At 39.0% G+C, this 13,080-nt stretch overlaps 1 protein-coding gene across 1 annotated transcript in view; it reads right to left on the reverse strand.

Moving 5' to 3' along the window:
* The window catches only part of LOC308666785 (cytosolic phospholipase A2 epsilon-like), a gene marked incomplete at both ends in the record, with an annotated part of 55,777 nt that overhangs the window by 26,595 nt on the left and 16,102 nt on the right, over positions 1-13,080 (reverse strand). Inside the window, 2 exons of the mRNA XM_081325712.1 lie at positions 9,360-9,400; positions 11,766-11,897. Of these exons, the coding sequence (XP_081181838.1) occupies positions 9,360-9,400; positions 11,766-11,897 (173 nt within the window). The remainder of the gene's footprint in view (positions 1-9,359; positions 9,401-11,765; positions 11,898-13,080) is intronic.

Below are 13,080 nucleotides of genomic sequence, written 5' to 3' on the forward strand. Positions count from 1 at the left end.
GCACGGGAAAAAATGACTGATGACCATTTTCCACACTGCAGCATCCCCCATTGTCATACAATTTACATTCAGATGCTTGACAACTGACTCACATTTATGACAGTTGCAGTGTCATGTGGTCACGTGATCACTGTGGTAGGATTCAGATATGTGAACGACCGGTTCTCTGTGTGGATGCCACTTCTGGAAGTCCATTCTGGACTGGGGCAACAAAAAATTAGCTACCGGTTCTGCCCAAGTGGGGCGAACTGGCTGAATCCCACCACTGCGTGATCACCTTTTGCAACCTTCTGACATGCAAAGTCAATGGGGTAATCGTAGTGATTTATGCTGGATGGAGAGGAAAGGCTTGCAAGGAATCAAAATAGGCATGATTTCTTCTTAGTGCCACCAGCTCTAGCTTTACACTAGTCTTAAACTGGTAGAGTCAAGAAGAAATCACATCTCTTTTGCTTCCATGGCAATCTTTTCCTCCCCAGCTAGGGTAAATCACTACCCATTTACACTAGCTGGGGAGGAAAGGCTTGCAAAAAAACCAAAATAGGTGGGATTACTTCTTAGTGCCACTAGCTTTAAGCTAGCGATGGGAGAGCTAAAAGGAAATCATATTGGTTTATGCTGGCTGGAAAGGAAAAGATTGCAATGGAAGCAAAAGTGACAGGATTTCTTGATTGTGCTACCTGGGCCAGCAAGGGAGTGGCCTTCTCTGCTCTGACTTCCTGAGCTTGTCAAAAGGTAAGTGAGTGAATAGTGGTGGGGGAGTGGGGAGAAGTGCATGGAACCCAGCATGTTGTCAAAACAGGCCCTGGCCAGACAGGATGGGAGGGAAAAAGGTAGGTGGGTGTGCTGCAGCATCTCTGCAGTCAGTCGTAAGAGCGAATAACTGAAATGAAATGAAATGAACCTTTATTGTCAAAGTACAACTATGTGTACATTGACATTAGCTGAGCCTTTGAGTGCTGCAAAGTTTGTAACTCTGGAATGGATTGATATTTAGATTTTAGGCTGTGTGTTGTAACTTCAAATGTTCGTTAAATGGCCTGTCGTACATCAAGGATTACCTGTATTGTTTTTTTAAAGAATTTTAAATTTTCATTCATGATCCTCTGAAATAGGTTGGACTAAGAGAGAGTGACTGGCCCCAAATCATCCAGTAAGCTTCATTACATTTTTTGTAAATAATAATAATAATAACAACAACAACCACAACAACCTAAGTGCCATTATCAACATTATAAATAGTCAAGCTTCCTGACTCTTAAGAAACTGCATCCCCACTTTTGAATAAGGATTGGGAAGGGGTGTGGTTTTTTTTCACTGTACTTGTTGAAAATCTGTTAGAGAAAGCTTACATTTTCCAGATCTCAGAGGCCCTGATTGTTTTTGCATAACACATATTTTTTAAAAAAGGATAAACCACACAATTTCATTTTTATTGATTTTATTTATACCTTACAATTTTACTTGCATGAATAATCAAGGTGGCTTATAAAATGCAATCAAAAATAGCACTAGCTAACTGTTTAACGTTGACTTCACGTTCAGATGTAGTCGTAAATACATACAGAGTGAGTTTCATTGTTTTCAAAACTAGTTAGTCTTCTTCTGCTTGAGATTCCCAGACTAAAGAAACATAAGCATCTCGCAAAAGACATAATAAAAATATATTTGCATTATTTCATTTGAACGTTTTTAGCTTTCAATACAACATGGCCTAAAGCAGGAGTCCCCAATCCCTGGGCTGTGGCCCATTACCAGGCTATGGCCTGTTTAGAAACAGACTATGCAAGTGGTGCGTGTGCACACTTACACAAGAAGCTCCATTGGGCAAGCAGTGGGCACGTGCACCTGTCACTCACAGAAATGGAGCTGAGTGTAGAAGCTGGCGCACCCACTGCTTACACATTCACTATCCCCCTACACTGTCGCTGCCACCAGCCCACAAAGCCATGAAGGTTGGGAACCCATGGCCTAAAGCCTCTCTTAACAATTCCTCCTCTTCTTCTTTAAACAGGCTTCTGTTTGTCTCCTCTAAGCTTGTTTGCTTGCAGACATTTCATTACCCAACTTGGTAACATCAACAATGTGAAGTTTCAATTTCTTACTTAGTGAAGCAAGTGAGAAACAGAACTTCTGATTGTCCAATAGTACTAAGTTCTATTGGCCATTTGGTTTTTATTGCTTTTGTCACATATACAGTAAGTCCCTCATAATATTTTTCATGATCGATGCCACTACAGAATGCTAAAAATTCCAGTTACCTTTATTAATTAAAACTAAAAATCCCGGTTTAGTCCAGTAAATTGAACTTGCCACTTTGGTCCAGTTTTGAGCTCTCTTTTTTTTTAAAAAAGGCAACATTTCATACCAACTGCAACAAGCAATGTTTAAATATATTAAGCCATTGTAGTATGTTGGATATCACAGAATGGGCTCCGACTTAGTCCTGTGCAAATATGCTACCCAATTAGTGAAATTTAAGTAGTGCAGACTGAAAATAATTCCATTGTTATGCTTCTCTTGTACTGAGCGGAGCATACCTTTAGTTTGTGGGACTTATTTTACCTTTGAAGTGGAGGGGGTGCATGGTTAAGATGCTGGGCTTGTTAACTGGAAGGTTAGCAGTTTGAGACCCAAGCACCTTGAGATGGGTTGAGCTCCCATTTTTGTCCCACCTCCTGCCAACCTAGCAGCTTGAAAACATGCAAATGCAAGTAGATAAATAGCTATCACTTCAGTGAAAAGGTAACAGTGTTCCATGTGCCTTTGGCATATAGTTATGCTGCCACATGATCACAGAAGCATCTTTGGACAATGCTGGCTCCCTCAGCGAAGAATCAGAGATGAGCACTGCCCCCTAGAATCAGACATGACTGGACAGGGGAAACTTTTACAGTTACCTTTTATTTTACCTTTGATCATATTTTTGCTATATTAGAGACAGAGTCATGTTAAAAACATTAGCTTAGGAAGAAAGATATCAATTTGGAATGTCTCTGAACTAATGTTCCTTCCCTAAGGACCTGGCACCAACAGCAGGGTTTATATACAAGCCAATCTCTATCTGGGTGGTAGCCACTATTGTTAGAAATATTACATAAAAAATCTTCTCTCTAACTCCTTACAAATAAAATGTTAGGAAACAAAAAAGAAAAGTTCTAAACAACATTGCTCCTTGCTTCTACTTGTAGTGGGGCTTTGTTTGTATTGGGAAACCTTCAAAAACCCCACATAGTCCAGTCTTTCCTTTGTAGAACGAGCTACTTGCACAAATTGATCTGGAGAAAAGATATTTTATATTGTTCTACTATTTCTCTGCCTGGAATACTGTACTGGCTCCCATTTTTTCTTTAACATGCAATCCATTATTTCATAATGCTGCATAATGATGATCTCATGTGCTCACTCAAAGGCTTCTTTAAAATGTTTTTATTTATTTCGAAGTCTAGGTTATTTTCAAAAGTTTTGTTTTCCTAGAACGTGAACAATATACGGTAATTAGCAGTATTTCCCTACTGGCATCCAAAGAATTGTAGAGAGATTAAAGATTCCATCTTGGTTTATGTCTACTTTTCACAAGGAGGCTCAGCTTTTGATTCATAGGACCATAGAGTTGGAAAGGATCTAAGAGGTCATCAGATCCAAGCTCCTACATACTTCAGGATTCACTACATTATCCCCACCAGATGACATTTTTGTTCCTCTTCTCGTTTACAGTTCTTTTTTTCCAATGAACATCATTGTGCCAGAAATGTATGTCAGCAATTACTTTGAGTTCTTGTGAGCTTGTGTTTGCATCATTATCAGTAATAGTAATCTGTCAACATCTTTTTCAACTGTTCTAAAATTTTCCAAGCAATGGAAATTGAAGCTTAATGGTTAGAGTTCCTGGTGAGCAATCTGGTTTTCCTTCAAATAGTATTGAGTAATGTGTTCTTCTTGTGATCCAAGGTATTTTCAATAATTTTCCCAATCAATCGATCAAAGGCATCAGTTGTTCAGACTTTTTGATGGTCAGTTTTCATAAGGGTAGCGTACAGGTGGGAAGACCACAGCCTTGACAATATGTACCTTCAGTGACAGTATGATGTGTGCTGTGTCTCTACATGTTAATATTACACAGTATATAATGTATCTCTGTCTACTAATATTTTCCTAGAGTTCTCATAGTTTTTCTCCCAAGGAACAGACATCTCTTTAATTCATTACTACAGTCACTACGCCTATGAATTCAATGAAGATAAAAGTCTATCACTACTACAAATTCTTCTCTGCCTACTTGCACTGAGTAAGTCTTGCCTATTGACATAATCTTGTTTTGTTTTAAATTTGGATCAATGCAATGCTCAATGTAACATGAATAACGGGCCATTGTTCTACATGGTATTGATTGGATATCTTATTCCAGTTTGTTCCAATTCATCTATTTTGTGCTATAGCATTAATTTTTTCCTGTATCTTGTTGCCATAGGAAATAGACTTTTTTTAAAAAAAAAACCCTATGCCTTATCATAGTTTCTTCATCATCAACATTAAATCAACGTTGAAAACCCTGTTTAAATGTATGTGTTTTGTGGCTTTTAAAAAATAGCAAAGACATTAATCTTATCAATCTAGCAGGTATCACAATCCAGAGACCAGGATGATTCTAGAGAAGGCTTTGTTTTGATTCACTGTAAGATGAAATTATGGAAACTATGCACCAGCTGCCTCATATGATGTTAATGTTTGAGTAGTATTTTTTTATTTTTGCTCTAGCATATGTTGCTATTTTTTCACAATAATCCTAATTCTCCAATAACTATGAGGCTCAAGCTTGAATTACATGGAGTCCTTGGTGGTCTCTGAGCTTCGTTGTTTGCTTGTAGAGGTTTCATTACTTGACTAAGTAACATGGTCAGTGCACATGTTAGCTAATCATGTCTGCATGACTGCAAGAAACAACCAACTCAGAGACCACCAAGGACTCCACAATGTTAATTGTCTGTCAGGTAGGCTAGGTGGAGTATAACTGATCACAGCCACTCGGTGTTTATACATAGTAGTGGCTAGAGTTGATTTTGAGTCTCACCACTCCCAATTTACCACCCTAATCATAAAACAACAAAGATAAATTAATTGCATTCCTAAAAACATTCTCAAGTATTCTGAAGTAAACACCTACATCATGAAAATGAAGAATACAAAGAATACATCTGACACATATCCTCACATCAGAAACTGTGCAAATAACCGCATGAGAACATGGGACAATAGTGTAAACAGTAGAATAAATGTAAAAAAATTGTAAGTGCTAAATCAAAATGTAAAAAAAAGATCAATCCCATTTATTTAATAAAAACAAAACAATGTACAATATATTTTTATGGTTTTTTATCGGCTTTTAATATATATATTTATTCCTCTACACATTTTATTTACAATTTTCTCTAGCTGTCTTCTTTACTGCAGTTGTCTTGATGATGTATAGAAATACAACTTCAAATCTGTTGGAAAGCAAGAAAGAAATATAATTATATTGCTATTCACATCAGAGCATCTGAAGTATCTTGAGTTTGTTCAATATATATGGTTCCTAAAAACTCATGTCCCAAAATATTTCCTCTTTCATCACCAGCAGAAGATGGTAATTGCAGAAACTTGTAATATCGGTCAGTATCGGTAGAAGGGGAGAAGTCCAGGAGACAGCATCTACTGTGTTCTCTCCTATTTAATATCCATACGAAGCTGCTGGGTGCAGTGATCTGGGATAATGCAACGTGCAAATGATATCTTGCTATATATTTCCACCCTGGGCCTATTAAGTGATGCCCTGGATGTCCTATATCCCAGTGTCTGAAGTATGTAGGGGCCTCGATGTGAAGCAATGGGATCTGACTCAATCCAAGCAAGAGGGGTTTTTAGTCTTTCTGAGAATAAAGCTCTTTTATCCTTGGTATTGGCTAGAGTAGCATTGCCCCAGACAGACTCAGTGCCTAATCTAGGGATCCTCTTGGAATTGTGGCTCCTGTTTGAAGAACAGGTGGCAGTGGTGGCTAGGAGGGTGTTTGGACACCTTCAGGCTGTATGCCAGTAATGCTCATTTCTGGACGAAGCAGCTTTACTCACAGTCACTCATGCTTGCATGGCCCCTCGTTTGACTACTGCAATGTATAGAACTTCCCTTAAAGAGCATTCAGAAACTTCAGTTGATGCGAAATGTGGCTTCGCAAATAGTTAATGATGCCAGTTATATAACACATGCAATACCACTACTATAGGTATGTGTGAAAGTCAAGGTGCTAGTTGTTACTGTGAAGCCCTACATGGTTTGGGACCAGTTTGCCTAAGGGGAAATCTCTTCCCAATAATTTCTACCCATCGAATTTAGTCTAGTCTAGAAGATTGGGGATGCTGCAGGCCCTGTCAGCCAAGGAGCACTGGCTAGCAGGACCAGGAGGCATACTTTCTCAGCAGTAGCTCCTGCCCTATGAAACATTCTTCCGCTGAAGCTCAAGATGGTCCTGACCCTGTTAACTTTTTGTAAAAATCTAGCTATGTGAGTCCTGAAATTTTGGGGGGGCCATTACCTGATTGCACTGTTTGTGTAATAGAAATAGCACTTAGAAGTATATATACTCCATAGTGCTTTACAGCATTCTTTGGGCTGTTTATAATGTTAGCATATTGCCCCCAACAATCTGGGTCCTCATTTTACCAACCTCAGAAGGATGGAAAGCTGAGTCAACCCTGAGCCCTGTCAGGGTCAAATTCCAGGCTGTGGGCAGAGTTAGCCTGCCACACTGCATTCTAATTACTGTGCCACCAGGGCTCCTAATAATTGTTATAAGTCTTGGTTGCCTCTATGTATTATTTGTAAGTGTTTTTGTGTTTTATGGTTTTAATTGTTGTGATATTGTTCACTACCCAATTAGTTGGATTGAGATGGGTAGCAGCCATAGAAATTAAATAAATGAATAAATCATCAGGTAAAAAGTGTTAGTAAATAATATGTCAGCAGGGCACCTTCCTGTTTAGATATGCCTTAAACAGTATTTTTACATGCAAGCAATATAATATACCATTGTGTTTTCCAGGATCCAAAAGAAGGCCTTTAATCTCAACTCCTTTCATCTCTTAAAATCCAGGAGGTTTAGGAATATCAATATTACGCAACCAATTCATCCAGCGAGAACCTAATGCAAGAATGCCATCAGTAGGAGCCTCACGATTTCTTACAGCTCTAACAACAGGTCTGTTACGTGGTCTTTGAACCCTATGAAAACAGAAAGAGCATCAAGTATTGTTATTCATGAAATTCAACATATGAATATGTCAAAACCAAAGCACACTAGAGAACAATTGAAATAAAAATATAACTTACCTTCTCACTCATTGCCTGCAAGGGCTGATCTATACATGGAGCCTCTTGATTCATCTACGGATGTCTATCCTGAGAATTGCTGCTCCATGTGGTTAGAACCAGTCCATTAGCTTGAGTGGTATTGTCACATTCATGTTTACCAAGTTCAAAACATGAATTTTCCACTTGTTAATACTTAGCTTACAAACCACACAAAATGATTCTAACTGAGAAAGTTTCCAGACACACACAAAATAATAAGTATTCACTGGAGATGTGAAAAATGCTGGAAAGCCAAACACCAAAGAGTTTTTCATGTTGCTGTGTTTTTTATGTGCTTTGTGACTGGTAATTTCCTAAGATCCCTATTGATTTTATAATGTTTCCTTCAAGACAATCTTGATTCCTGGTGATTGTGTAGACATATTCATGTTGTTTTCTTGACAACAATGTGGAAGTAATTTTCCACTGCTTTCTTCTGGGATGTTTTTCCAACTTCCAGGTTTGGATGGTCTTCAAGTCTGGGGTTTCATGGTTGTTTCTCATCCAAACATTAATCAAGTCCAACCCAACTTAACTTTTTCAAGGTGCACCAAGATCAGATAGATCTTCTGACTTCTTGTTCTTGCCATTGGATTGTTCCAAATGTATGAAGAAATAATCATTGCTTCCATTGCCATTGCCATGAGTTAAGATTTAACTGAAAGGAAGTAGTATGATTTGGAGCCAGTGCTATGGAAATGGGGAGGAGCTTTAGGAGTAGCATGTGAATATAGCATATGATACTTGGCCAGTAACTCTTTTAGTGATGTATCAGGAATACATTTTTTTTTCAAATTTGAAAAAGAACTTGGAGAAACAAGAATTATTTTCTGGTTTCCTAGTTATTTTTAGATGTGAAAAATAACTTAATCTACTGAATCGAAAGTGAATTGAGGTGAGTTCAGCTATCAGTTGATTCACAGACCATGTCAGTAATTACTAGCAAAGAGGTTGTCCACTGACAGAAAGGAGTACAGCTACAATATTGCCTTTGAGGACACTTCCTCTTTATTCTCTTGAGCCTAAGTCTCCCCTGTTCCCTCACCCAGCAATGAAACCAATTAAGTACTCTTTTGTTCATTGGTTGACTAATGCATGCAAAGCCATTTTTAATTTTTTTACTGACGTTCTCCAAGTCCAGAATTTTTCACAACACAAAAGTATGAAAGTACATATGTCAAGGAAGCTGCACATAATCACCTAATTAATTGTATAATTATCTGTACATTGAATTTCTAAAAGTTTATTCAGACACAACTTTTGGAATCATGTAACTGATTTTTAGTCCATGCATCAGCTGTCTTCGATTCTCTACTCCTTACTGTCTACTTATCTGTATATTGCGCTACGTATAACCTCTGCACATTCATTTGGCACAAGCAACTGACTTGGGTTTCCTTGGTCATAATTTTCATGGTATACAACTTCCGTTCTACACTGATGTTTAACTATATTTCTAGAGTCAGTTTCTTTTGCATTTTCTCTTGACCGTTTTTGTTGTCTGTGTCTGCCTGAGAAGTCTGTTTGCTTGTGCACTTCCTAATTAAAGCACCATGCATCAAAAGGCTGTTCCTCTATGTAGCATGATTTCAGTTGCTAGGTGTTATAGCATGCCTTTTGAGAGATTGACAGGATAATTTACTACAGAGGCCCCCAACCTTTTGGGCACCAGGGACCGGTTCTGCGCAGAAAGATTTTTCCGCAAACCAGAGGGGGCATGGTTTCGTGTGCTGCCTGCATCCAGCAAATTCACTTGTTTGCACGGCCCAGTTGCTGGTATGCCAAGGACCAGTGCCAGTCCACAGACCAGGGGTTGGGGACCCTTGATTTACTAGATTTCAGAAATTTCTCTATCCTTTATGCAGAATGATGAACCTATGCATACCAATTAGTTTTTCTAGTCATTATAATTTCTCTATAGCGCCTTACAGCTGCTAAGAGTTTTACTACATATAGCTTTAAAGGTTGTACTCACATGCTTTGCAACTTGAATTCAACTTCCAGCTCTTCTTCTGTCTATAAAAAAGTAGGAAAAAGAAAGATTCTCAATGAAAAACAATTTTCCTTTTCCAAATAATATTAATTTATTGTAATGGCATTACGGGAGGCTATTGTACTTCTGAGAGTGCAGTGATATCTTTTGATTTCTTCTTCATATTAAGAAGATTCTAAAAGTTTAGTATTCATTCTGACATTGCTTGCTTTTCAGTCTTGCTTGATAAAGAAAAGGGAGGAATTTTCACACAGCGGTAGGAGGACCTCGAGATTATTTAGGTTGGCACTGGTTTATCTGTGTATAGTTCCCAGGCTCTTGTTTACATTCCAGAGTTCTGTAAGTTTGAATGAGAAACAGATGCACCATCTAGCCAAAGTCAGGTCTGGCAATCTTGGTACCATGCAAACAAATTCATGAGGTTTTGGTATCTGGTTTCAATAAGATCCTGGTATTGCCCTTTGAGGTGTGACCTTTGACACAGAACTAGCCTTGGGCACTCTGTGCCTTGGCCACATTGGAGTCTCTCCACTGTCGTTTCACTGGGGCTTCCAAAAGCTGAAGGGAGGTTTGTTATGATCTTGCTTAGTATATTACACTTTTCTGTTTCTGGTTAAACCTGTCTGTTACAGTTGATAATAAAAGTTTAAAATCTCCTTACTTACTGCCAGTGCTTTTTTTGTAAAAGAAAAAGGTGCTGGAACTCACACATGTCATACAACCCACCTTGCCTACCCTATGAGGTTCTATCCAAAAAAGGTACCGGAACTCCATTCTGAGTGTTCTATGAGAAAAAAAAGCCCTGCTTACTGCTATGTTTATCCTCTTTAGGTCCTCAAAGAACCAGTTGTCTGGCACTTGGCAATACACTTATTGCCACATTTTGCTAATCCTCTCACCTCTCATGTATGGCCAATATGGTGCCAAGGATTTGTATTTCTCCCCTTTTTTCCTCCATTATCATTAGATAAGCATTTTAAGTCTTTAAAATTACCATTTTCTATTTTGATATCTTTGCCAGCACCATTTGGCTGTAGTAAGACTTTTTTTTTTGTATATTGTGCAGGTCAGAAGGCCAGCTGAGAAGATAACTTCAGGCCCCTTGCATCCTGGACACAAACTGTTTCAGCTCTTCCCTTGGGATGGTGCTATAGGATATTGCATGCTAAGACAACTAGACACAAGGACAGGTTTTTTTCCCCTCATGCCATCACTCTGAATACCTAATTCTCATGGTTCTATCTATCTAACATAGAGTATGGCTGTAGTATTATTTATTCCTTTTATAATCTTTTTTTAAAGGTAAAGGTTCCCCCGCACATGCGTGCTAGTCGTTTCCGACTCTAGGGGCTGGTGCTCATCTCCGTTTCAAAGCCGAAGAGCCAGCGCTTGTCCGAGGACGTCTCCGTGGTCATGTGGCCGGCATGACTAGATGCCAAAGGCGCACGGAACGCTGTTACCTTCCCACCGTAGTGGTCCCTATTTTTCTACTTGCATTTTTACGTTCTTTCGAACTGCTAGGTTGGCAGAAGCTGGGACGAGTAACAGGCGCTCACTCTGTTACGCGGCACTCGGGATTCGACCCGCCAAACTGCTGAACTTCTGATCGACAAGCTCAGCGTCCTAACCCACAGAGCCACCGCGTCCCTTTTTACTTCCTCCTTTTTATTGGTATTATTATTATTTTGTCTGTTGCCTTGCAAGTACATTAAGTGCTAAGTGCAAGTGACACCAAGAGACATATTCCTTATGTGTCTAATCACACTTGGGCAAATAAAGTGTTCAATTCAATTCCTAAAAAAAAACAAAATATAATTTTGTCAATTTGTTGTGTATGAATCATAAAGTGATTTATCTGACTTATCATATTGTGAGAATTGAATAAATTGCAGTTAACTCATTAAATCATGGTTAGTAAACTGTGGCTTAGTTTATCATCTGAAAATACTACAATTTCTACGTCAGTTCTATCATACTTAATCTTAACCTTTTGGGTTAGGAAGGAACAATTTGATTAAGATTTGCAACAAAATCTGCAGTTATATTTGTTCTTAAAACACACTTGTTAAGTAAATCACTGCAGTTGATAAGTTAGTAATCTGGTTGTTAAGTGAATCTGGCTTCCCCATTTGCTTGTCAGAAGATCTCAAAAGGTGATCACATGATCCTGGGACACAGCAAAGGTCATAAATATGAAAAGGTTGCCAAGCATCTGAAATTTGACCATGTAATTATGGGGATGCTGCAAAGGTCATAACTATGAAAAATTGTCATGTCACATTTTTCAATGCTGTTGTAACTTTGAACGTTCACTAAACAAACTGTTGTAAGTTGAGGACTGCCTGTATTTGTTTCATTTTATATTTTTAACACCATTTCCCCACTTACTTCAGGATTTAATTTGAAGTTCACACGAGAAATTTTTCCTGTACGGAGTTTTCCAACATCAAAGAGAACTGTGTAAAGATGATCGTCTTTGGTATATTTATCTTCATCACAGAGCTTCAGGTGCAGAGTATTCTAATGATAATAGATTATTATTTAATACAATTTTAGTAAAAAATGAACAATTATACTCTATGTTGAAGCCTATAGAATGAGTTCTAAGAAACCTCCAAAAGAGAGATACAAATTGAAATCTGCATTATACCACTGATTCAGGTACAAAAATAAAATATATAAAATCACTTGGAAGAAAATATATTACTCATCCTTAAAATAAATCTGTAGATAAATAACATATGCCTCTCCAGATGTTCAGTTGCAACTTCCATCTTCCTTTACTATTGCCTATACCAGGGCTTTTCAACCAGTGGTATGGGTACCACCTGTGGTACATTGGCACCCGGCAGGTTGTATGCAACCATCCTAGAAAAGTGGCAGCGGGGGAGAGGAATGAACTGAACCGGTGGCAACACTGCATAAGCCTGAGCGAGAGATGGCTGGAGCTGCAGGGCTGAGTGAAAGTGCCAGGAACAGTGCTGCTTCGGGGCTGTCAGGGCTCAGCGGAAGTGCCAGGCTTCAGCTGGAGCTCGGCGCTGATCCTGACACTTCTGCTGAGCCCAGAAGAAGTGCCGATCAGCTGGAATGTTGCAGCATCTCCAGGGTCTTGTGATTTACATACAGATGCTTGGCAACTGATTCATATTTATGACAGTCACAGTGTCCCAGGGTCATGTGAAGTGACCAAAACCTGCTGCAACCACCCAGCAGAGGGGGGGGGAATAAACCAAACACACCCCCAGCCCACCCCCACTGCCAATCCTCAACAGAAATGCTCACAACAATGAAAACCTCAGACAGGAGGAAGAGCGCCGCTGGGCAGGCAGGCAGGTGTCTTGCTCGGCTGTGGCTTGGGGGGCACTTTTTCCAGTGCCATTGTAACTTCAAACAGTCACTCAGCGAACTGTTGTAAGTCAAGGACTACCTGTACTTCATCACTTTTTTTTTTTTGGTCATCAAGTTTTTGACACCTTGCTTGGCGACTGGTGGTACTTGGATGTTGCCATATCCTAAAAGTGGTACAATGAGTGAAAAGGTTGAAAAGCCCTGGCCTATACTGAGCAAAGTTGATGAGAATTGGAACTCAACAACATCTGGTATCCTATCCCTAAATAGCTCCGGTCCTAGTTACAATCAGTAAAATTTTCTCTAGATTTCTGATACATTCTCTAAGCCTTGCATGACAAAATCCTTTCTTCTA

Source organism: Vipera berus (genome assembly GCF_964194415.1).
Source record: "Vipera berus genome assembly, chromosome: 1".
Classification (NCBI taxonomy): domain Eukaryota; kingdom Metazoa; phylum Chordata; class Lepidosauria; order Squamata; family Viperidae; genus Vipera; species Vipera berus.